At 37.6% G+C, this 24311-nt stretch overlaps 1 protein-coding gene and 1 long non-coding RNA gene across 4 annotated transcripts; one reads left to right on the forward strand and one right to left on the reverse strand.

Annotated features, from left to right (window-relative positions):
• Positions 1 to 27: 27 nt before the first annotated feature.
• Positions 28 to 19572, reverse strand: BBS5 (Bardet-Biedl syndrome 5). Of its 2 annotated transcripts, none has more exons than XM_022569989.3 (12): positions 19390 to 19572; positions 17079 to 17161; positions 15701 to 15766; positions 14966 to 15015; positions 14707 to 14834; positions 11957 to 12092; positions 10948 to 11043; positions 7795 to 7857; positions 6176 to 6310; positions 1932 to 2015; positions 934 to 957; positions 28 to 780 (listed from the first exon to the last, which is right to left on the reverse strand). In XM_022569989.3, exons 1-12 carry the CDS (start codon positions 19446 to 19448, stop codon positions 679 to 681), a joined length of 1026 nt encoding a protein of 341 aa, XP_022425697.1. In that variant the 5' UTR covers positions 19449 to 19572; the 3' UTR covers positions 28 to 678. The 2 variants fall into 2 exon arrangements, with proteins under 2 accessions (XP_022425697.1, XP_022425698.1); XM_022569990.3 differs by lacking the exon at positions 19390 to 19572 and adding an exon at positions 18708 to 19360.
• A 15-nt stretch (positions 19573 to 19587) lies between these two features.
• On the forward strand, positions 19588 to 23862 carry LOC111172839 (uncharacterized). 2 transcript variants are annotated; one of them, XR_004022532.2, is made up of 5 exons: positions 19588 to 20203; positions 20379 to 20501; positions 21014 to 21253; positions 22331 to 22520; positions 23119 to 23862. It is a non-coding gene; the product is annotated as an uncharacterized LOC111172839 (long non-coding RNA). The 2 variants fall into 2 exon arrangements; XR_016394141.1 differs by having other exon boundaries at positions 22431 to 22520.
• The last annotated feature ends 449 nt before the right edge of the window (positions 23863 to 24311 follow it).

Raw genomic sequence — 24311 nt, forward strand, 5'->3', positions numbered from 1 at the left:
TTCAATGAATGCAAACAAAGAGCAAGTCAACAAATAAACTATTTATTTAAAAACTATTTAAAACTATTTCCTTACAAAATAAATGTATTCTTGCCAAAACGATATTGAAATTATTTCCAAAATAGTGCCCAAAACTTTACATAGGGGTTGATATCCTCCAAAGTTAGCTAAAATTTTTAGTTTTTACATAAATGGTTACCTAAAAATGACAAGCTTAAGGTTTCTAATTTATATGAGAGTTGGCTTACCTTTGGAGCTATGTGATAAATATATTTAAACCAGATTTTTATAACTAAAAAAGCAGCATTTTGATTACTCCATAAGAATAGTCTTATGCTTTTAGATAACACTTTCAAAACATTTAATGGTGCTGCATAAATTCTTTATTAAACTCAACATGATACAGTCTTTTAATATCCACAGACTAATAATTTACAAGTATTAGTTACAAAATAAACATATTTACAACAAACCAGATACATTTTGATTACAATTTCAAATATAATTTTTAGAAGACTGGCAATAAAATCTTTGACAAATGAGTTTTTCCTTAATCATTAAAAAAACTCTCTGAAAAGCTTTTTCTGTAAATGTAAAAACTATGCCATGCCTTATAGCAGGCGACTAGTATCTTTAATCTTGAGATATCTTTAAATAGAAACCCAGCTCAACTCAAGATCAACTCATTACTTCCCAAAGTCCCTGTAGGGTGAATCCATCCTTCAATTTCTCTATTGCAAGCCCCAGTTCTTCTGAAAACACAGGTTCACGATCTTGTTGCTTTTTGGGAGATAAGAGGATGAGATGGGAATAGAGAAGGTGGGCAAGGAAGAGGAAAAAAAAACAAAAAATAGGTTTCACATAAGTTTGTGAATACTAAATACTGGAATATAGAAAAATTTTTTTCATATACTATAGGTAAAATATCCTTACCTTATTGCCATCAGCAAAATAAGCCTGTAAGACAAGGAAAATTATATTTCACATACTTGATATATATAATAGGTTAACAGGCCAAGGAACAGGTAATTAATTTACAGAACAATTCTGTAACTAACTGTATTTTATATTCTGTTACTGTGTGTCTAATGGTTTTCTCACCTATCTTTACAATGCTGGTAGCAGAATTCACTTCTTCTGTCAATCATTTATGTCTTCAAGAGTTACGCTTTAAGCGCTAAAAATGTGCTTTGTAATTGGTGTATAACTAGCATTGTTAACTTGAAAGGAGATACAAAGAATGACTAAGCAGCTATAAAATTTCACCCCTACTTTTGGTTTAGAAGAAGATGCTGGCAAAACAAAACAAAGCAATCAGTGCTTCAATGTGTCAGCAAATGCATACACTGAGGCAGTAGTAGTTTATTATTAACTATCTTATACTTATTTCACACTTTGCTTAAAAACTTTCATTCCCAGAGAGATAGTCTAGTCAGATTCATAGACCACAGTACATAGAAAGTATTATTATTATTTTGGCTATTAATTAAATAGTACAAATTTGGAAACAAGAAAGTTTACTGTTCAAATAGAAATCCATTTTAAGATAATATACCTATAAACTGAAAGGAGGGAGGTCCATCTCATAAAGATTACTTATGGAAAGTATAGACTTTAAATTAATTAAATTAACTATATTTAATATATTCTGTTATCTTAAAGTGTGAAAAAACTTTTCACACATCTGAAATCCTCTGAATAAGTATGTTCTCAAACTATTTCCCAGTTTGGTAATTTAAAAGTATTTTCACACACACACAAAAATCCCTAACCTGAAAAAAAAAACTACTCTCCAACTCATGTTTAAGACATTCTAAAAAGTCTCAAGTTCTATGCTATTTTACACACTTAAAGCATTATTTAATTAAACATGACTCAGATTAAAAAAAAAAATCACAAGAAATTTAGTAGCTCTTCTTTGTGATGCTCACCACAAAAGCATCTGTGTGATCATCAGAGTCTATTTCTACATCATCTTGAATTTGTTCAACTGTCAGAGCTTCAAGGGACTGTGGCTGAAAATCAGCAGATGTTAAAAAAAGAAAAAAGAAAAAGAAAATCAGTTAAATCAGATGTTAAAATGTATCAGAGACAATATTAATCAAATAAATAATTTTAGTAAAATGTGCTGTGAGAATTGTAAATACCTGTAAAAGGGTATCACAGTTACCAACCACTCAAGTCTTACAAAAATCACTGCATAATTTATATTCTATTAAAACTAACATGAATAATAAAATGAGTCAGTTAAACCCGAGCTTTTAAATCTGAAGTCAATATCATCAAAAGATTTAAAATGACAAATTTACACAAACTTAATATGATACTTAGAAATATCCATCAAGAAAAACACTCTCATTGGATTTTATCTGATTTTCTGGTAGATAAAAACTATCTGTTAGTTTAAGTTTAAAAAAACTAACTTTTGTATAATAGCAAGTTTTAAATTTTCCTCAAAATAGTCATTAAATAGAATTTGTGAAAAAAGAAATTTGTGAAAAAGAAGAACTAAGATTTGTATGGAATACTCTAAAGGTGAAGCAGAATAAATATAGTGCTGGTATCTATTAATTCATTTTTCAAATATTTGAATATCTTTAGTGTATGAGGTACCATGCTGGTACTACCAAAGGTTTAAAGTCTCTGCCCTTACCACAAAAGGTGTGTAATCTAGTGGGAATGAAGGACAAAACACAATTATAAATAACTAAATATCAGGTTGAACTATATGAAATTGCCATTTTAGTAAAAAATGGTCAAATATTAATAATATCATATAGTTCAACCTACAAAAAATAGCTGTAACAAATGCAATATCTATTATAATAGAAGAGTTTGGAGACAGCACAACTTCTGGCTTGTGCATGCCAGAAACTTTCATGAAGAAAAAGCTGGCACGTGATCTAGGGCTTTTAGGATGAGGATGATTTTCATAGGTGGGATTAGGGGAAAGGGTATTCCTGACAGAGGGGATCAGTATCAGCAAAGGTGAGAAACCACAGGATATAGCCGAAGAAGATGAATAATCCAATATGGTCAAAATATGAGAGTCCCACAAGACAGAAGGAGCTACACAGAATATTGTACTGAAAAATGCCAAGGAGTATCATTCACCCTGGAGTCTACGTGAACAATGTTCTCTGGGCAGTGCACAGCCTACAGAACCAGACACTGTGGCTGTGCAGATAAGGTGGGAAAGGTAGACTGAAGTTTACTGAAATTTTTTAATACCAGCTCAGAGAATGTGGACTACTTATAGGTAATTGGTGGGGTAAAGTTGATGGTAGAAGTGTACTGCTGACAAGAGGTGACCTGATGCCCTAGTCCGAGGACAGCTGGTGTTTCAACCATGTTCAGAGCTGTGTGACTGCGTACAAGTAAATTAACCTATCTACGCCTCAGTCTCCTTAACTGTGAGATACGGCTAATAATAATGATGATGATACACTTTATAGTGTTTTTAGGAGGATTAAACGAGATGAGGCATATAAAGTTCTTAGAGCAGTGAACAGCAAAGAGTAGGCATTCAACATAGCCATTCAACAACTATGAATATTCACTAAGAGCCTATTATGTGCTAGTTTTGATTGCTGGAGATATAATAATTAAAGAAAATAGACAAAAATCCCTAACTTCATGGAGATTTTTTTTTTTTTTTTTTTTGCGGTACGCGGGCCTCTCACTGCCGTGGCCTCTCCCGTTGCAGAGCACAGGCTCCGGACGCGCAGGCTCAGCGGCCATGGCTCACAGGCCCAGCCGCTCCACGGCATGTGGGATCTTCCCGGACCGGGGCACGAACCCGTGTCCCCTGCATCGGCAGGCGGACTCCCAACCACTGCGCCACCAGGGAAGCCCCATGGAGATTGTTTATAGTGAAGGAGACTGATTAGTGTTAACCAAAAATAAAGCAAGCAAGCAAGCAAGTGAGCAAACAAGCAGAACAAGGGATAAAAAAGTGACGGGGGTTGGTGTTTTAGATGGATAGTCCAAAGACCTCCCTGAAGAAGTGGCTTTGGAGTAAGGACTTATATGTGGTGACAAAACAAGCTACTATGGCTGGTTATTATTATGTACTGAGGGCCAAAGAAGGGGAAAAGAAGAGAAATGAAAGGTAGAGACAGAATGGGTAGGAGAACTAACATATTGTCTCCAATGTGCCAGCCACTTTACAGACATGATCAATAACTTTGTAAGAGAGATTACCTTCATTTTATAATGTGAAAACTGAAGCTCAAATTTGCCTAGGATCACAAATAAATGGTGAAATTGGGATTGAAGTCAGGTTTGTCAGGTTCCAAGGACCATGCTTGTTCTATAACATTATTCTACAAGCAAAAGTAGCAAAGGAAACTGCAGTTTGAATGGAAAGAAAGGGATAGGAAAAGGCAAGAGACTGGTACAACTGACTGAATGTGTAAAGTAAGATAATGAGAAAAATAAAAAAGGAAAACCCCAGAGTTTTGAGCACATCTGACTTTGACAATGTTAAAAATAAATAAGTAGTGCATAAATAAATAGATAAATCAGCAAGATACTGCTTTTGAGAAAAATGACAAGATTTTAGGTATGCCAAGTTTGAGATATTCAACCATGTCCTAGTGTAACTTACTGACTTGGAAAATTATTAATTAAATTACTAAGATTAACTTTTTTTTTTTTTGCGGTACACGGGTCTCTCACTGTTGTGGCCTCTCCCGTTGCGGAACACAGGCTCCAGAAGCGCAGGCCATGGCTCACAGGCCCAGCCGCTCCGCGGCATGCGGGGTCTTCCCGGACCGGAGCACGAACCCGTGTCCCCTGCATCGGCAGGTGGACTCTCAACCACTGCGCCACCAGGGAAGACCCTAAGATAAACTTTTAAATGAGAAATTCAATTCATGTTATTTGGAATGCTCATCTATGTGAAAATATTCAAGAAATATTTGGAACCCTGGTAAGCTTACAGAGTATGCCAAGATCAGAAAGATTTGGGAGTCATCTACAGAAGTACAACTTGAAGAAACTGGAGGAGGAGGTGATATTACTGAGGAATATACAGAGAAGGTAGAGTGAAAGGGAGAATGCTGAAAGAAGTGCAGGTTGGGAAGAAAGCAGAAAATGATGGTTAAGGAGACGAAATAGAGTGTATGTACAATATGGCGTCAACAATCCAGAGACAAGTTTCAGCTGGAAGGGGAAAGGGATATATATGGAATTTGACAGGGAGACAAACAAATTAAGTATATGGAGCACAACGAGGTTGAAGTCAGAGGGTATGAATTTGTACTTAGCTGTCCAGTCCTACTTCTTGATCTTCCTGGTCACCTGCTGTAGTCCAAGAGCAGGAAGAGAGACAGATAATATATGTGATATGGCTCAACATGCTGAGTCTTGGCAGGGACACTGACGAAAGAGTGGGTGGCAGGGACACCAGCAATAGAGCGTACGGTAAGGGCCCCAGGACAAGAACAGACAGCAAGGGAAGGTGTGACAGAGCGCCTCTGGCAAGGGTACCACTGTCAGAGCAGACGGCGAGGAGTCTCTAATGAAGTGGCTGGTGAGGACAACAGTGAAACACCAGATGACAAGGGGCCCAGCTGCAGAGGCTGAAGAGTAAACCCAAAAGACAGCTGATGTACCTGGAGAGTGGGACTGGTGCAGAAACCAGAAGTCGTGAGGAAGGCAAAGAGCAGACATGTGGGCATGATATTCAAAATTTTTCACAACTGACATGGAAGAGGATCTGATGAATAGGAACAGACACAGGCCATATTAATGGAGCAGCCTCCTGGAGGTGCCATATTGTGGGTCATTGGGGGAAGAGAATGGTGTCTGTGAGGCCTGTAAGGTTTAACCAAATGCTAATGGCTGGCTGAAGTAAAATAAAAATAAAGTTGAAATAAAATAAAAATAAAGGGTGGGAGATTCAAGTCTCTACATCAGAAGAGCCTTGCATATGGGGACATCTTGGATAGGCTGCTACCTAGACGGGCAGGAATGAATGGTGACGCAGCCAGGGAGAAAACAGGTGGCAGGCACAAATTAGCATTGGCCATACTCACTGAGCAGAGCCTGTATATTCATCATTTTAAACATAGTTTAAAATTAAATTGTACACAATGTGTTATATCTGAATTTTATAGATTGTGTAAAGGCAATTGAGCAAACTCTGTATATCACACACTGAACAAATTACCTTTTCTTCCATCTCATAATCCACTCCAAATATAGGACTGGTAGAATAGACTTTGTGAAGTGAATTAATTTCCTTAACTGATTCTTGTAGTTTTTCCACAGGATCTATTTTAAAGCCAAGAACATATCCTCCGCTCTGTAAGAGAAAATAATGAAAAAATGAAAAGTCTGAGAAACAGTATTTACAGTATATGATAAACTACAGCTCTAACTGTGCTTACTTCAGAGCACAATATGTAGGCTGATTTTTTTTTTTTTTTTTTTTTTTTTGCGGTATGCGGGCCTCTCACTGCTGTGGCCTCTCCCGTTGTGGAGCACAGGCTCCGGATGCGCAGGCTCAGCGGCCATGGCTCACGGGCCCAGCCGCTCCGCAGCATGTGGGATCTTCCCAGGCCGGGGCATGAACCCGTGTCCCCTGCATCGGCAGGCAGACTCTCAACCACTGCGCCACCAGGGAAGCCCTGTAGGCTGATTTTTTTAAATTAAATTTTTTATTATGAAAACTTCCAGCATATACAAAAATAGAAGAGTACAATAAATGTCCATGTAGCCATCATCCAGCTTCAACAAGTAACAACATATGGCCAGCTCTGTTCCATACGTAACCTCCCCATCCCCTAAATCTCCTCCCCTCATCCACTCAGGATTACTTTGAAATATATCCAGATATCACATAATTTCATCTGTAAGTATCAAAGCTAATATTTCAAGATTAAAAAAAAATATGCCATAGATTGTGAAGGCCAAGGGAACTGAGTTTTTCCTGAGCTAGACCTTGAAAAGGAATAGACTATATATTAAAATAAAAAAGGGAATGGCATACCTGAGGCTATCTCCTTGAAGAATTAGGAAAGAAACTTGCCCATGACAGTTTGTTGGAGAAGAAGTGTTAAAAAATTAAGTATCCATATGGTGATCGTTGAGAGCATACACTTTTGTGTTCAAATCCTGGTTTTACAACACTACATATGATGTATGGTTTACATCATACAACTAGCTGTATGATGCTGGGGAAAGGAGTGAGTGGACATTCATATTTAAATTTAGAATTTAGAAGAGAAAAATCTCTTTTTTAAAAAAATTTATTAAAACACATAAATGCAAAAACCAGGCATAATGGGGCGTAGCAGTCTATAATTAGATACAGTGTAATCTGAGTTTGATGGTATAAAATCTCAAATAGGGTGTGTTTATCTGTATAGACCTGTGTTGCTCAAAGACAGTCTTATGAATCAGTCAGACCTGGAATCAAAACCTAGCCCTATCACTTACTGTTATTAGACCATGGGCAAGGTTTCTAACTTCTCCAAGTCTCAGTTTCCTTGAATAAAAAATGGGGAAAAAATAGTAACTGTATCATAGGGTTGTGTAAAGATTGAAATAATGTCATGACTGTAATCATAATTAATATGTCTGCCCAAAAGAGAAATATAAGCAGGATTCTTCCCATGGGGACAATTACTATATGACTTCAAACTCAAACTCTTCATATAATCTCATGTTACAGCTAATACTCTTCTTGGATATAAACTGGTTACTATAAAAATAAAACTAAAAATATAGACTGTCACATAGTTTTTTAAATCTATTAAAGATTAATAAAAATATGAAGTATCTTACCTGCTGAGAGCTTTCTATGACAAGAGCTAAACCAAATTTTGAATCTCTAATCTTTATTGACCGCTAGATATAAAACGAAAAAAAAAAAAAGCTTGTTTTTATTATCTGATAGTAGTGACATTTTAACACATTTTTCAACTTTTACACAGTAACTACTTTTCATAGTCCGAAGAACAGAACTCTTCCTCTTTCCTTTTTCCTTACACTCCTATAGAGATCAATTAAATGAAAATTTTCATACTGGAAATAGGTGGCAAATTTGTAAGGCAACACAAAGATGACATCTCTGAAATATGTACAAAATTCTGACTTAAATGTCCCCTGCTTCAGGGAGTCCACAACTTTTCTGAATATTTTAAACCAAAGGCCAGCAATCCTTTAGTTATGGAGAGCCAGTGTCTTTTGTGGCTCCTAAGGCTGGGTTAGTTTTTAAAAGTCCCATGTGCCTATATACAATGGAATATTACTCAGCTGTAAAAAGAAACGAAATTGAGTTATTTGTAGTGAGGTGGATGGACCTAGAATCTGTCATACAGAGTGAAGTCAGAAAGAGAAAAACAAATACCGTATGCTAACACATATATATGGAATCTAAAAAAAAAAAAAAAGGGTTCTGAAGAACCTAAGGGCAGGACAGGAATAAAGACGCAGACCTAGAGAATGGACTTGAGGACATGGGAAGGGGGAAGGGCTGGGACGAAGTGAGAGAGTGGCATGGACATATATACACTACGAAATGTAAAATAGATAGCTAGTGGGAAGCAGCCGCATAGCACAGGGAGATCAGCTCAGGGAGATCAGCTCGGTGCTTTGTGACCACCTAGAGGGGTGGGATAGGGAGGGTGGGAGGGAGACGCAAGAGGGAGGGGATATGGGGATATATGTGTACGTATAGCTGATTCACTTTGTCATACAGCAGAAACTAACACAACAATGTAAAGCAATTATGCTCCAATAAAGATGTTAAAAAAAATGTTGCATGTGCCTTCTGTTTCTTACACAATAAATGACTAAATTCTGAAAGAACCTCCACTGCATTTATTGAAAAAAAAAAGTATTGGCATTCATCACTGGGCATCAAAGAAGGCTAGGATAGGTCAAATATAATTAACTCAACTGGTAAGTGTGACATGAGGGTGAAGCGTGGCTAGTGGATGAGCAGTGATACCAGTGGCCTGGGAGAAGGGTAGAGGGGCAGAAGCATAATGACATGCAGGACCTGTAGAAAGTGAAACAAAACGTACTTGCTGGCAGGGTTAGAGAGAACCATGGAGGATCTAACATTATAACCAGCAGACCAAAAGTCCAAGAAGGATAATAATCTGTGGTAGGTGACTGTGTATCATACTTCCAGACAGATGGGCATTGGAAGTTGAGAAAAAGAGAGAAAGAGAGACACAGACAGACAGACAGCCTAAATGGTAATTGTTATGAAAACCTGGGCTTCCATCTAGACTACTTCACACCCTGCCAGGAGTACACACAGTCCTGGTTAAGAACCATAGAACACTGGCATCCTGCTTATGAATAGGTAATATAACCAGGTAACTGTGGATGACACAGGCTGGTAAGATAGAAACTGGCAAGAAGATACATATATAAATATACATCTATAGGAAGGGAGTCAGGACAATGGCTGAGGCCCAGAGCTGAAGTTAGAACGTGACTGCCCCAGTGACAGGTTGTGATGATATCAGATTGCAAGTTGTTTGGGCCAGGCTGAATTCATTCCAGAATCCGTATTTGGCAACGGCATTCTTAAATAACGAAAAGTATCCTACTTGGAGAACAGAAATCACAAAGTTGTTTACTACTCAGTAATTATTCAACATAATAGACGTTGATATGTAAATGCAATATAAAACAGCAACGAACAATACAAACATCAACTTATCAAATACCTATGTAGACTCTGTCACATATTTCCAGCTACGCTTATAAATTCTCGTATTTCTTTAGATGGCCAGAAATAATTTTTTTCCTATCAGATCCTATGATTTTCTGTTTAACGTGTTGCTTTTCTCCACCAGACTGAAAGCTCCTTAAAGGCAGAAACTGCATACTGGTTCATGAGTTTCATCACTGAGCATAGAGTAGGTGCTCAGTATTTGGCAAATGAATGATCAAATATTTTAAAGTAACTCAGGAATCAAACAATTTAGCAAAAGATAGACTTGGGAATATTTTGCAAAGAATCATCTTTCCCATAGGTTAAGAGGTCTCTTTAAAAAATGACATTTTCCAGATATCACATACATTGTATCTAATACTCAATAAATATTTATTAATGAAACTATTTAGTCTTAAGACTACTTATATTCTGTAATAAGGGTGATTATCATAGGATAGCCTCACAGGATCCTCATTAACTATTTTTATGTTCCATCTAATTTGCACTAGGGTCCAATAAGTAGGGGTTTTTTTAAATATATAAGATGAAATTCTTCAGATTATTGGAGTTTACTACTTGTTTCACTGAATCACATACCTACCATGAAAGCAGCAGCAGAGTAAAAAGAACCGTCTTCATTTACCCCCCAACAAACTGGTCTCAGGTGTAATTAGTTCTTATTCTAAATTTTAACAGCTTTAATTTAAGCTAAAACCATTATGACTAAAAACCATCTTGATTCCTTTCACTGAACTTGTAGTATGAATCCAGCTTATAGTACATGCTATATCCAAATACAATAAAAACTGTTCATTCACAGAATTAATGAATTCGCTCTGGCTTTAAAAGGGTTTGAGCAGAAAGTAGCAAGACAGCCATAAAGTGTGTGGGTCAGTGAGCTGAAGCCATGCCAAAGAACCACTATATACTTGCCTCCTGGAAAGGTTATGGAAAACTTTAGTAGCTAAAAGCCCTTTGAATAAAATCTAAGAAAAATCACCTTAATCTGTATGATAACTATTAAAATTTTTAGACTCCAGTATATTTCTCTCTTAATAGCAAGTTGATAATGGTGCCGTTTCCCTTGAATGGAAGTACAATTGGGTCTTTTCTGATTATCAACATTTGAAAAGTATGCTCTCAGCTAAACTGTTGCCACTAGGGAGAGAGAAAACTCATCTAATCCCAAAAGTCCTATTAACTGTTGAACAGAAATTATTTATTCTACATTAAAATAAGGTCATCAAAATGCATGCACTTACAATTTGCAGATATGGTATACTGACATTAAAACTGTCATTCATATTTGCATGCCACACGATTCTCACATTGGTAATAAAAAAAGTTCCTAAATTTCCCTGTAAAAGAGAGTGATGAGAGAGGCATCAACAATCATGTCTGAATACTTACTCTTTATTTTCTAAACACGAGAATAATTCTGATTCTCACAGCAGCATAAAATACCAGAAATGAGTATTATGGGTAGTTATTCAGATGGGGAGCTGTCTATATCCTATAGAATATTTATCATAGTTTAAAACTAGAACTTTTCAAGTGTGCAAAGTTTATTTACAATTTAAGCTTATGATTCCATGTTTAGCAAGAGCTCTTCAATCAAATGCTACAGCTTTGCCACACTGGTTATCAGTCGAATCTAGGTTGTAACACCCACAAAGGCTGCAAACTATTCTTAGTAAGAGACAAATTATTCTCTAGAAATTGATTTTTTTCTTATTCCAACTATTAGTTGCTTGTATGTTTCCTCTGGTCATAATTTCAAGAGGAAATGAAAAGTTACAATCATGGATGTAGGAGTCACCAAGTGAGTTATATGTTTAATTCCATAAAGACTGGATTAAAAGGCTTCCATGACTGTCCATCCTATAACTCTCCTCAATCAGCCTAAGTTATCATGATGTGGAGGGTAGTGTGGTATGGGGGAAGAGCGTGGCTGTGGGACAGAATAGATGTGGAGGTCACTTAATTCTTTAGGGCCTGAGTTTTTCATCTGTAAGTGAATAGAGACTGGACTAGATGACCTTTAAGGCCCATTCCAGCTCTAAGTCTACACATAACAAATGTTGATAAAAAGAGCATTAAAACCATACAAATATGAAAATCAGAATATTATGTATATCAAGAGCTATGTTAATTAAGAGCTCTAATGCTTATTTTAACAGTTAAATAAATATACAAACCCAATCATAAATGGAAAAATGATTACCAAAGAAAGCACTGCCCCAAAAGGTTCATTAGTTCTTTGCATGGTACCTGATCACTGGATAAATTCCATACTCCATTGATTTTATCATATACATGTTCTCGTGGTAGTAATCTTAGTTGCTTATTTTGAATTAGCGCACTTCTCAATTTAAAATCACGATACATTTTAGAAGTTTCATATGCTCTATAAAAAAGAACAAAAGACTAATCCAAACTGAAAATGTGATTTTCTTAGATTATGTTTACTTATCTACAAAAATACACAGTTATATACTCAAATAGTTACTAAGGTACATTAAAAATTTTTTCTTCTCAATAAGTTTTGGTGATTATAGTCTTTTGTACTGTATTTGTCATTTCAGTGTAGTATTTACACATTTTATCTCAGTACCTATATTTAAGATGTCTAATTTTTTTAAAATTTATTTTATTTAATCTATTTTTGGCTGTGTTGGGTCTTTGTTGCTGCATGCGGACTTTATCTCGTTGAGGTGAGCAGGGGCTACTCTTCGTTGCGGTGCACGTGCTTCTCACTGCGGTGGCTTCTCTTGTTGCAGAGCACAGGCTCTAGGCACGTGGGCTTCAGTAGTTATGGCATGTGGCTCAGTAGTTGTGGCTCACGGGCCCTAGAGAGCAGGCTCAGTAGTTGTAGCACATGGGCTTAGTTGCTCCGTGGCATGTGGGATCTTCCCAGACCAGGGATCAAACCTGTGTCCCCTGCATTGGCAGGCAGATTCTTAACCACTGCACCACCAGGAAAGTCCCTAGATGTCTAATTTTTAAGTCAATATATATAGTATGGCACAAATGAGAGGAAGCAGATTTTTTTTCTTTAAGCTGAAGAACAATGCTTGCAAAAACAGACATGGAAATTAATTTTTCTATCAAAAAGCTTCCCTTCATTTCTCTGTTTTAGTTAAAGGTACTATTATTCTTTTGATATAAGACTGCAATTACTTTTCTCACTGAAACCTGAAAACATTATGCTCACATCTACCTTTATACAGAAAATTAGAATGAATCTGTACCAACTCCAAAAGGTACCCTAGGACAGTGTATGTATTTGTGTGTGTGTATGTATGTAATAAAATCGCTATAACTTTGTTTTCTTTCCATGTCTCCCTATTGATAAATAATAAACACAGAAGAAAATTCTGATTAAATTTTGGTTAATTCTAATTTTAACTCCGCAAAAATACAGGCTAATTTACCCTTTTAATAAAACTAAAGGGTTTTCTTTGCCTGAATAACTTTCAAAATCATTTATATAAATTATAATATGTATTGTTAAACTTCTGATTTTTACATTAATTAATCTTCTAGTATATAAATTATGAAAGAGCAGGATTTGAGCATTTGACTATAAATCTTAATTTCCTTTAGGGTGGTAATCATCAATATTTAACCAGTGGAAAAAATGGAAACTATTCATGTTATAAATTGTTTTGGAGGGAACACATAACATTTTTATACTATTAAAGAAAAGTAGCTTCCCTGTTCCCTTCATACTCCATTTCATATTACTTCTCTAAGTAAACTGAAATAAAAAGATAAGAATTAGGTATATGCCTAAGAGAGCTTAAAAAAATATGTTTTCTCACAAAAACATGTACACAAATGCTCACAGCAGCATTATTCCTAACAGCTAAGAAGTGGAAACAACCCAAATGTCTATCAGCTGATGAGTGGATAAACAAAATATGTATCTATACAATGGAATCTTATTCAGCTATAAAAAGGAATGACGTACTGATATATGCTACAACATGTAGCATGCTTGAAAACATTACATAAGTGAAAGAAGTCAGACATAAAATGCCACTATATTGTATGATTTCATTTATATGAAATGCTCAGAATAGGCAAATCCAGAGACAGAAAGTAAATCAGTGGTTGCCAGGGGACCATGGGGATGAGGGAATGGGAAGTGACTACTATGGGGGTTTCTTTTTTGGAGTGATGGAAATATTCTGGAATTGAGTAGTGGTGAATATACAACACTACCAAACTGTAAACTTAAAAATGGTAAATTTTATCTTATGTGAGTTATATCTCCAAGAAAAGCAAACCATTATATAGATTAAAAAAATCATCAACATAATTAAAAAATAAAATAACAACTAGGAAAGAAATAAATTTGCAACATACATGACAGATAGGAGTAAAATTAAGAAATTTACAACAGAAAACTATACATAGCCAACAAATATGAAAACTTTCAACATCACTAGTAATAAAAGAAATTCATATTAAAACAATGGTATATATACATACTATACATATCTGTGTGTATAAGTTTTTGTGTGTGTGGTTTTTTTTTTTTTGGCCTGTCATCTTAGCCAAACTTCAAAAAAAATCATAGTACTTAGGGCTGGTTAAAAAAAAAAAAGAGCTGGGGTAGTAAAAAGAGAATAAGAAAACAAAAAATCAAACAACCACAAAACAACAAAAAATTTCTCTTTAGAGAAATTACCCAATCATGCCTTCTACTGTTAGAAAAATAACCTTAATTCCTTAATTGAATTATTCAACTTGGTTATCTACATTGAACGAATTCTCTATTTCATTTTTAACTACCTTGGTAGCTAATTTAATAGACTCTTCAGCAGTTTTATGTGTTTTATAAATACCTTCAAAGTGTTTATTAAATGGTAATGCTACATGTTCTATGTATCTCCAGGATGTTTGCAATAGAGCTTGGAGGAAGACAGCACCACATGTCGAAATTTTACCCTCTAAACCTTTATATCATAGAATTACCTTAAAAATATTCAATAATCTATAAAGTATTATCATACCTGTGTACTGCAATCACAGAAGTAAAAAGTCTAGGACTTCCAGGAACCAAATTTGTAAATATAAACTCAAAACGAGTACTGTTACATTTTGTTAGTATATAAAGAGCTTCAGTTTGGCCTCGTAATTTCTGTAAAGACAAATTTATTTAAAGCTTCAGATTTTAAGAGCAATTTCTCATTTATAGTAAAAACAAACATCAACCTCAAATATCTACTGTTTCTTCACTATATATATTTCAATAAGATTTTTCAGACTTACAGAATTAGCAGTCCTTGTTGTAATATTCAATATGCAGTTGTAACCAATAGCTAAAATTTAAAAGCAAAGAATTTAAAGAACATGATACAATAAATTGAGGGAAAAAACTATATATACAGAACTTTTAAGTTTAAAAAATTAAATATATATAAAAATACAATTAATATTTTTTATGAAATATCTACAAATTTAAGTTAAATAATTAAAAGGACTAGAAAGATAATTCTGCCTCTTTTGAACAAAAATATTCTCAACATGGGGAAAAAGGAGGTTTGCTTCTCTAAAACCTATACAGTATTATTTACTAAAAATCTTAGCACCACAACATCAAGAGAAAAAGTCTAGCTGGAAAATCTACGATACCTTTAAAAAACAAATGAAACAAAATTTAACACAATGAAAGATTGTACTTTTATTAGAATTTAATCTCCCTTCTTTGGTATTACTTGAAACAGGTTATAGCAAGTTTCAAAGTAAAGTAAAAAACGAAACCAAAAACCATTCAGTGTGAAAGCACTAATCTTGTATATGTCCAAGAGACAAAATGGACAGACTGAAAAAAACATTCCTTTTGCATTATGAGGCAGTCTGTGGTTAGTCTAGGATTTCTTAAGCTTTTATCAATTAAAGTTTTTCACATATTTCATAGTATAGCTTCTTTTGGTGTCAAGAGCCACTGTGCAAGTTTACTTGACAAATTATTTTTTTTTCTTTCATGCTAACAAAGATACTTACAAAGATTGACTCTGAGTAATGCCAAAGAGTGCCAGATAATTCTTAAATTTGTTACTAAGAGTCTACCTAAAAGCAAACAAACAGAAAAATAAATTACCTTAAATAAGGACCCATTTTTGCAGTATAGAATGAGATGGACATGAAACTTCTGGCCCAGTACCAACAGCAACACCCACAGATGTTTTTCATACAGTTATTAATTGAAAATACTTATTGCGCATATCCATTCTAGGTAAGGTATACAATGTGTGATTCAGAATCTCAGAGAAACAAAATCTGATAGTTACTGAAAAAATACAGGTATTCACTGCCAACACCTTGGTTTGACTCAACTGACAGAGGAGAAAACTTTGTACTGTTTTTTTTTTTTTCTCAGTAGAAGCTGTTCTGGGTGTCCCAGTAGGTTATATGCGTCCAATTGAGTATGAGTACAGGACAGTATAATTATTAAGCCATTCAGTGAAATCACACTTCTCAAAGAACTCTCATATATATATGAATCCCTGCCATTTGAGCAGTCTCTTGGCAGTTCTCATTTAAATGAGCCATATACTCATATACCCAGTTTTTTTGCTGTGAGCAAACTTTTTCCTCATATGAAGTTATGGCTAGGCTGAAGTCTGTTTAAGGCTTATGCTTTTCATTCTTAGCCTCAAACTGATGTTCTTACACTGAAATATGTACCGTTAGATAAACTTCATTTCTCAAAGTATGTCCTATGAAATAGTAGTCCCTATAGATGCTCCAAGAAAAAAAAAAAGTCAAGTAAATCTGTGCATGGTAAACTATGTGTCTTAGAAGTTTGTAATACAATTAGCATATGAGGATAGTTTTGAAATATCTTGAACTAATATCTTGAACTAAGTTAACTCTCTTAACTTTAACACATTTCTTCAGCAAATTATAACAATGGAATTCTTTTGATGAGTAATCTATAGCCATGTCATACTCCTTCCTCCCTGAAAAAACCCCTAGAATATCCAAAATCAGAGAAACTAAGCCTGTGTGAATGCTGGAGTGAGATGGGATAGGAGGTCCTAAAAACAAAGGAAGGCGTTATCAAGAGAAACTGTGGAACATTACATGGTATGTTTGACAAATAGTAAGTCACCCAGCATGGCTAGAGTGTAAAGTTCCCACAAGATCACAGAGGACTAGACCTGCATCTATCAGTCAGGGTCAAACAGAAAAGAGATGGCTCACTTAAATTAGGATAACTGGGGTTTATTTACAGAAGGACTTATTACAATGGTATGGGGTGGGGCATCAGGAACCATAATTGACATATAATGCTGTTTCATATCTTATTCTCCAGCTAATATAACTTAACGTTTGTAATTTAAACCAGAAATATAAAATACATTAGAAATATACTCACCTTTATCCCCATTATTTCCTTTGGTGTCTTCAATTGAATCTAAACAATCAATAAGGACTTCTCCAGGTCTTGTTTTCATTTGTCTAAAATAAATATAAAGGCTTTAATTTTTTAGCTACAACTATACCCGCTTACCATCTAGTGAGGGAGAGAAAAGGCATATGCATATAAAACAGACAAAAGTATAAATAATACAGTACCAAATGCTCAGGCATTTGAAAATAAGGTTTTCAAGAACTTAAAGAACCTGGAGATCAAGTGGGGCCTGGAGTGACCAGGGACATGGAGAGAAGTCAGAACTAAAGGAGAGGTAGGATTTGGAGAAATAAAAGAGAGAGAGGAGAACCTATGATTAAGGACCAGAAATAAGAAATGATAAGAGAATGTAGGAAGACTGGCCTGGCTGGGGAAGAAGGTACATGTTGAGAGGTAGTGAAAAATATAGTAGGATAGGTAAGAAGGAACCAGATTATGGATAACCTAGTATGTCAGTCAGATAGATATGGGTTTTATCCTGTGGACAGTGGAGAAGCCCCAGAGGTTTCTGAGTAAAGCAAAGGAGTCGTGCAGTTATGGAAGGAACAGATTAAAGCAAAGCAACATTTGGACTTGGTACACAATCAGATAAAGGAGACAAAAGGAAATAAAGAATGAAGAATAGGTTGCTGACTGATAGAATGTAATCTAGAGTGCCAAAGGAAAAGAAAAGAAAAGAAAAGAAAAACCTAGCAGAATATGTGGTAGAGCCTTCTAACACATTCTCGATAAAGCCAACTCAATTACCTACTGGAAATACAGACATGATCATATACTTCACTGTTGAAAAGCCATATTACCCCACTACCTAGATGATGAAGTCCAAAATCCTCAACTGAATATTTCACAATCTAGCTAATCTACCTTTCTATTTGCACCTCCTTTCTCTACCTGCCAGACCCTGCTTCTAGCCAATGAGATTTATACCTCTAAGACTCTGCATCTAATTTTTTTTTTCTTTTCTTCCTTTTCTTTTTTCTGGAATACTCTCCTCCTGTATACCCTAGCAAGGCCCTGACCATTCATCAGGGCTCAATTCAAATATTATTTTTTCTTTGAGGCCTTCCCTAGGAAGAATGAACTTTTCTGTTTCTATGGTCCTCCAGCTTTTTGTTCATTTTTTCCATGACGGTATTTACCACATTTTTTATAGTTAGTTGTCTACATCTATCTCCTGCAGTAGAATGGGGGTGGGGTGGGGGAAGGGTCTCATTTCCTATTATTTTTGTATCTTTAGCTATCAGCACAGTCACCAGTACATAGTAAGCATCTGATAAATGTTTAATAAACTGAAAATGTTCATGAAATGAATCTTTGCTTAAGAACCCTCCAAGAATAGCAGGAAAAGTCAAAGAATGTGTGCAATATGTAACCGTTGCTTATAACTTTACAAATTCCCTTCCCTCACAACGCCTTAAAGGATCCAAGACCATGTCAGTATTATATATCTAGCCACAGCTAAGCCTGGAAAATTAATATTTCATTTTTTCCACCTAAGAAAGTTCTGTTCATAATAAAAAAGCATGCGAATTGGCTAAGAAGCTCCAAACCATCAACCCAAGAACCTTAGCTTTACTGTTTTCCAACACTTACTATCCCAATGGACACTTTTTTCCTGGACTGCCGGCAGGAGGTTTCTAACTATTCTCTTTAAAACATGAAAATTTCCAAAAACAAGGCTTCTGTTTGAGAGGCTCCAAAAGAGGGTTCCTTCTTCCTGTTGGTGATTTAGATGAATAACTAGAAACGAAGCTTACCACGGAAATAAAGTCTGCATGGTCAGGGATTTTGGAGAATGCTTACTCTCACTTCCCTCGGAGACTCAAGCTTTAGAACGGTGAAGTCATTTTTCTAAGGGCCCAGAATGTGTGTCCTTATTCTAGACCTAGTTTCTGAACCCTCGTTTCCAGAGTCCCTGCTCCACATTCCTTCCACCTTACGAAACTGGCACCGCAAGCTCACTGGGGTGTACTGGACGCCCAAGCCCAAGGTGGTCCCTGCAGTGTTTGGGCTCAGCTTCCGACGGGTCCCCCGGGTCAAGACGCGACCGGGGATCGTAAGGGACCGAAACTGCGTACAATCTAGACGCGCTCCGGCTGTGGCGCCTGGGGAGGGCCGCTGGGCCTCGGACAGTCTGGGGTCTCCTGAGGTGAGGACAGCAGACGCCAACCTCCTCCCACCCTCGCGAGGGTCTTAGGCTCCGCCCGCGGGTCGGGAAATCGCGCCGCGGCGCCCTCTATAGGCTCCCGGCCACTGGGGAATCTTGGCGACTCACTGCGAAGACACGTCGAAGCGGACATCCCGGTCCTCCCAAAGCGCATCCAGCACCGACATGGTGACCGCGGCGGGGAAGGCCTAACGGCGTCTCGCCGGCTCCAAGACAACGGGCCGCCTCTGGCACGACGTCTACGGCGGGCGCCGAGACCCAAACTTCCTCCAGGTAGTGTGCGCGCTTTCCCGGCCCTGTGGTGTAGTTAAGCGGATTTGAGGCTCCAGGCAGGTTTCCGTGCCTCAGAGAGGCAGAACTGGCCCCGGCGCAGGAGCGGGTGCTTGACTTCTGAGTGACCTTCCGCACCTCCAGACTCGCCTTCTTAAGCCGTTCCTCCCCACCCACCCCCTTCCGTTCCTCTCCCTACACTGTCGGGAAATTTAGCCTTAGGGACTTCCCAGGCGGTTCACTGGTTAGGACTCCGCGCTTCCACTACTGGTGGCCTTGGTTCCATCCCTGGTGGGCCAACTAAGATTCCGCAAGCCGCGTGGTGCGGTCTGAAAAAAGAAAGAGAGAAATGTAGACTTAAAACTCGAAATTCCTCGTCTGGCTCTGCCTCCTCCGGCCCAGCCCACCTCATGCCGTCCTCGCGCCTTCTGCTTGCTCTCCAACCAGGCAGGGCTCAGCACCTTTGGAGGGCGCCCCCTTTCTCTGTCTAAACTCTCGTTCTCCAGATCTCTACCTGGCCCGTCCTTTGTCACTTCAGCCTCAGCTCAAAAGTGAACTAAAGCGGTCCTTAACCTTTCTTCTCTCGCTCTGCTGTGAGTACCTTGAGGACAGAGTTCCCTTTGAACCCACGCGAGCACAGAGTAGGCATTCGGTAAGTACTTTTCGAATGTATCAAAGTGCCGCCCTTCCCTCAGTTCATGACAGTTCTCTAAATCAATGGTTCCGAGTGTGGTCCGGGGACTCCAGGAGGTCCTCAAGATCCTTGCAGGGCGCCCACAAGGTCCAAATGTATTTTTAATAATACTATTTGTCTTTTTAATTCTCAGTCTCCCTTTGAGTGTACAGAGGAGTTTTTTAGAAGCCACATGATGTGAAATTGAATGTGAAAGAGATATGAGAAAACAGCTGTCTTAATATCAAGATGGATGTTAAAAAAGATTTGCAAAAAGGTAAAACAATGTTACTCTTCTCACAATTTTTTGAAAATATAATTTTAAAAATGTAATATATGTTAATATATAATGAGGTTATTTTTACTTTTAAATGAATTAAGTGAATTTTTAAACATATCAATAAATATCAATAGCTATAACCCATATAAACAAAAGCTCTTTCAGATCCTCAATGATATTTTTAAGGGTATAAAGGGGTCCTGGGATCAAAAGTTTGATCACTTTAAATTATCTGGCACCCTGGTGTGTCAGGCTTTGTTCCAAATACTGGGTATATTCAAATGAAAGGCATGAGGAATTTTTCCCGGTTGACGAAGGTAATGGAGACAAAGGAACATGTCATGGACGCAGACTAAAGTGGCCCCCATTGAGTCATGCCCTTGTATTATCCCATCCCCTTGGATGTGAGCAGAACCTGTGACTTTCATCCAGCTAATAAAATATAGCAAAGATGATGGGATGTAAAAGTGACGGGATATCCTTCCCATGTTTATACTATGTTAAATAAGGCTGGATCTCAGCTGACTGGAGCAAGAGAGACTCTCCTGCTTGCCTTGAAGAAGCCACCTGCTATGATACCGCCTTTAAGGCCAGCGGTCTCACGTCCTATAGGTGCAAGGAGCTGAAATCTGCCAACAACCTGAATGAGCTTGGAAGCAGATCCTTCCCCAGTAAAACTTCTGATGAGGCCTTAGCCCCAGGAAGTATCTGGATTGCAGCCTGGTTGTGACCCTAAGCAGAAAACCCAGGTAAGTCATGCTTGGACTTCTGATCTACAAAAACAGGGAGATAATAAATGTCTGTAGTTTTAAGCTGCGGTCATTTGTTATATGCTGCAATAGAAAACTAAGACAGAGATTGGTATCAGGAGTGGTGTGCTACTCTAACAAATAGCAGAGGCTATTAGACCCAGCAAAATTCTGCTGGTGGGAAGCAGGCTGATTAAATTACTCACCTGTTGGGAATTCCCTGGTGGTCCAGTGGTTAGGACTTGGTGCTTTCACTGCCAGGGCCTGAGTTTGATCCCTGGTTGGGGCACTAAAGATCCTGCAAGCTGCAAGGTGTGGCCAAAAAAAAAAAAAAAAAAATTACTCGCCTGTAAACATGTGCTACATTTCATGAAAAAGCAAGGATAACTCAGAGGATCTGAGCACCATGGAAGATTATTCCCAGATCTTAAACCTTAAGCAGTAAAAACCCAACATTTGCGCAGATGGATGTCAGAATTGTTATATGGCAGTGGCTCATTTGTACCTTCCATTTCCCCCCTGTTGAACTGGAATGTCTCTAACTGTCCTCCTATGCCAGTCCCACCATTGTACGATGCGAGTGTTGGGAGCACTGATCTCTTTAGTTTCACAGGTCACTAAGGGGAATTGTGCTTCGAGGAACTGCACTTAGTGAATTATAGCCAGGAGCCTCATTTGCTCAGATATAAATGATTTAGATGATGAGATCTTGGATTTTGAGCTGATGCTGTAATGTGATGAGAGGGGAACCTGGGGACGGAGTACACAGTTTTGTTTTGTTTTTTCCTTTGGGAGAGGCATGAATTGTTCAGGGCTATAGGCAGAATTCCAGGTGGCCTCTAAGATTCCCACCCATGGTGTACATATCTTATGTAATCCCCTCCCCTTGATTGTGGAAGAATCTATGTATAGGATATGAGTCTTGTGGTTAGATTATGTTGTATGGCAAAGATGAAAGAGTTTTGCAGATGCGATTAATGCCCTTTGAATTAGTCAAAAGGGAGACTATCCTTGGTGGGCCTGAACTTATCAGGTGAGCCCTTAAAAGAGATTTTCTTGCTGGCTTTGATGAAATAGTGTCCAAGTTATGAGAGAGCCACATGTCTAGGAACTGAGGGCAGCCTTTAAGAGCTGAGAGCCAGCAAGAAAACGATAACTCCAGTCATCCAACCACAAGGAACCAATTCTGCTAAGGAACCTGAATGAGCCTGGAAGGGGACCCCAAACCTCAGATGAGATCACATCCCTGCAGACACCTTGATTCCAGGTAAGCAAAGAACTCAGCCCAGACTCTTGACCCACAGAAAACACTGTGAGACAATAAGTTTGTATTGCTTTAAACATCTGAGATGGTGATAATTTATTACAGCAACATTAAATTAATGCCCTGACATCACAGTAGGACCTTTGAAACAAAGACTGAAATGACTATTTTTCAGTGCTTTTAACTGGGCCTTCATATACTTTGTTTCCCAGACTTTTTTTTCTCCTGCATTTGTAAGTAAAGTTTTGTGTGTGTGTATGTGTTTTTACTTTTTAAATCAATTTTATTGAGGTATGATTTACATATAATAAAATATACCCATTTTAGATGAATTTTGACAAGTATATGCATCCACGTAACCACTTCCATAATGAAGCTACAGAACATTTCCGTCACCCCAAAAAGTTTTTTCATGCCCCTTTGCAGTCAACTTCAGGTTCCAGAAACCATTTGTTTGCTTTCTGTCACTGCAGATTATTTTTCATTATTTTTGTTGTGGTACAATATATGTATATATATAACATTAAAAGTGCCATATTGTAAATTGATTTTGTGTGTTCTAGGATTTTATATAAATGGTGTAATAAATTATATACTATAGGGCTTCCCTGGTGGCACAGTGGTTAAGAATCCGCCTGCCAGTGCAGGGGGCACAGGTTCGAGCCCTGGTCCCGGAAGATCCCACATGCTGCAGAGCAACTAAGCCCGTGCACCACAACTACTGAGCCTGCGCTCTAGAGCCTGCAAGCCACAACTATTGAAGCCTGCGTGCCTAGAGCCTGTGCTCTGCAACAGGAGAAACCACCGCAATGAGAAGCCTGCACACCGCAATGAAGAGTAGCCCCCGCTCACTGCAACTAGAGAAAGCCCACACACAGCAACGAAGACCCAATGCAGACAAAAATAAATAAATAAAATAAATTTATTAAAAAAATTATATACTATGTATACTCTTCTGTATCTGGCTTCTTTCATTTTGCAGAATGTTTTGAGGTTCATCCATATTGATACATGTATCAGTAATTTGCTCCTTTTTACTGCTGTCTTATTTTGCATTCTATGGATAAACTGCAGTTTGTTTCACATGTTGGACATTTGGGTCATTTCCAGTTATCATTAATAAAGTTGCCAATAGCAATCATGCATAAGTCTTTTTGTGGATATAGATTTTAATTTCTTTTGAGTAAATTCCTGGGAGTGGAATTACTGGGTCGTATGGTAGGTGTATTTTTTTTTTTTCTTTTTTTTGCGGTATGCGGGCCTCTCACTGCTGTGGCCTCTCCCATTGCGGAGCACAGGCTCCGGACGCGCAGGCTCAGCGGCCATGGCCCAAGGGCCCAGCCGCTCCGCGGCACGTGGGATCCTCCCGGACCGGGGCACGAACCCGTGTATCCTGTGTATCCTGCATCGGCAGGCAGACTCTCAACCACTGCGCCACCAGGGAAGCCCTGGAGGTGTATTTTAAACTGCCATCTGTTTTGCATAACAGTTGTACCATTTTACATTCCCACCTACAATGTATCTCCATCATTTGTCAATCTGTTCAATTTTGCCATTCCATTGGGTATGTAGTGGTACCTCATTGTGGTTTTAATATGTATTTCCCTGATGACTAATGGTATTAATCATCTTTTCGTGTGCTGATTGAACATTTGTAAATCCTTTTTGTAAATTGTCTGTTTATGTCGTTTCACATTTTTTAACAGGTTGTTTGGTTTTGTATTATTGAATTTTGTAAGAGCAAAGTCCTTTGTTAGATATGTGTATTGAGAATATCTTCTCTCAGTCTCTGGT

The sequence above is a fragment of the Delphinapterus leucas genome, chromosome 8 (assembly GCF_059928025.1).
Source record: "Delphinapterus leucas isolate spDelLeu-1000000601 "Yukka" chromosome 8, BTC_Dleu_Yukka2, whole genome shotgun sequence".
In the NCBI taxonomy this organism is placed as follows: domain Eukaryota; kingdom Metazoa; phylum Chordata; class Mammalia; order Artiodactyla; family Monodontidae; genus Delphinapterus; species Delphinapterus leucas.

What these genes read in the sequence shown, in the direction of transcription:
- BBS5 (XM_022569989.3), bottom strand. Translation starts at nt 19,448, where the DNA reads ATGTCGGTGCTGGATGCGCTTTGGGAGGACCGGGATGTCCGCTTCGAC. An exon ending in AGGAAATAATGGGGATAAAG is followed by an intron (nt 15,767 to 17,078) that starts GTGAGTATATTT and finishes GTTTGCTTTTAG; the next exon opens with GTAGACTCTTAGTAACAAAT. An exon ending in TCTGTGATTGCAGTACACAG is followed by an intron (nt 12,093 to 14,706) that starts GTATGATAATAC and finishes TCTTTTTTATAG; the next exon opens with AGCATATGAAACTTCTAAAA.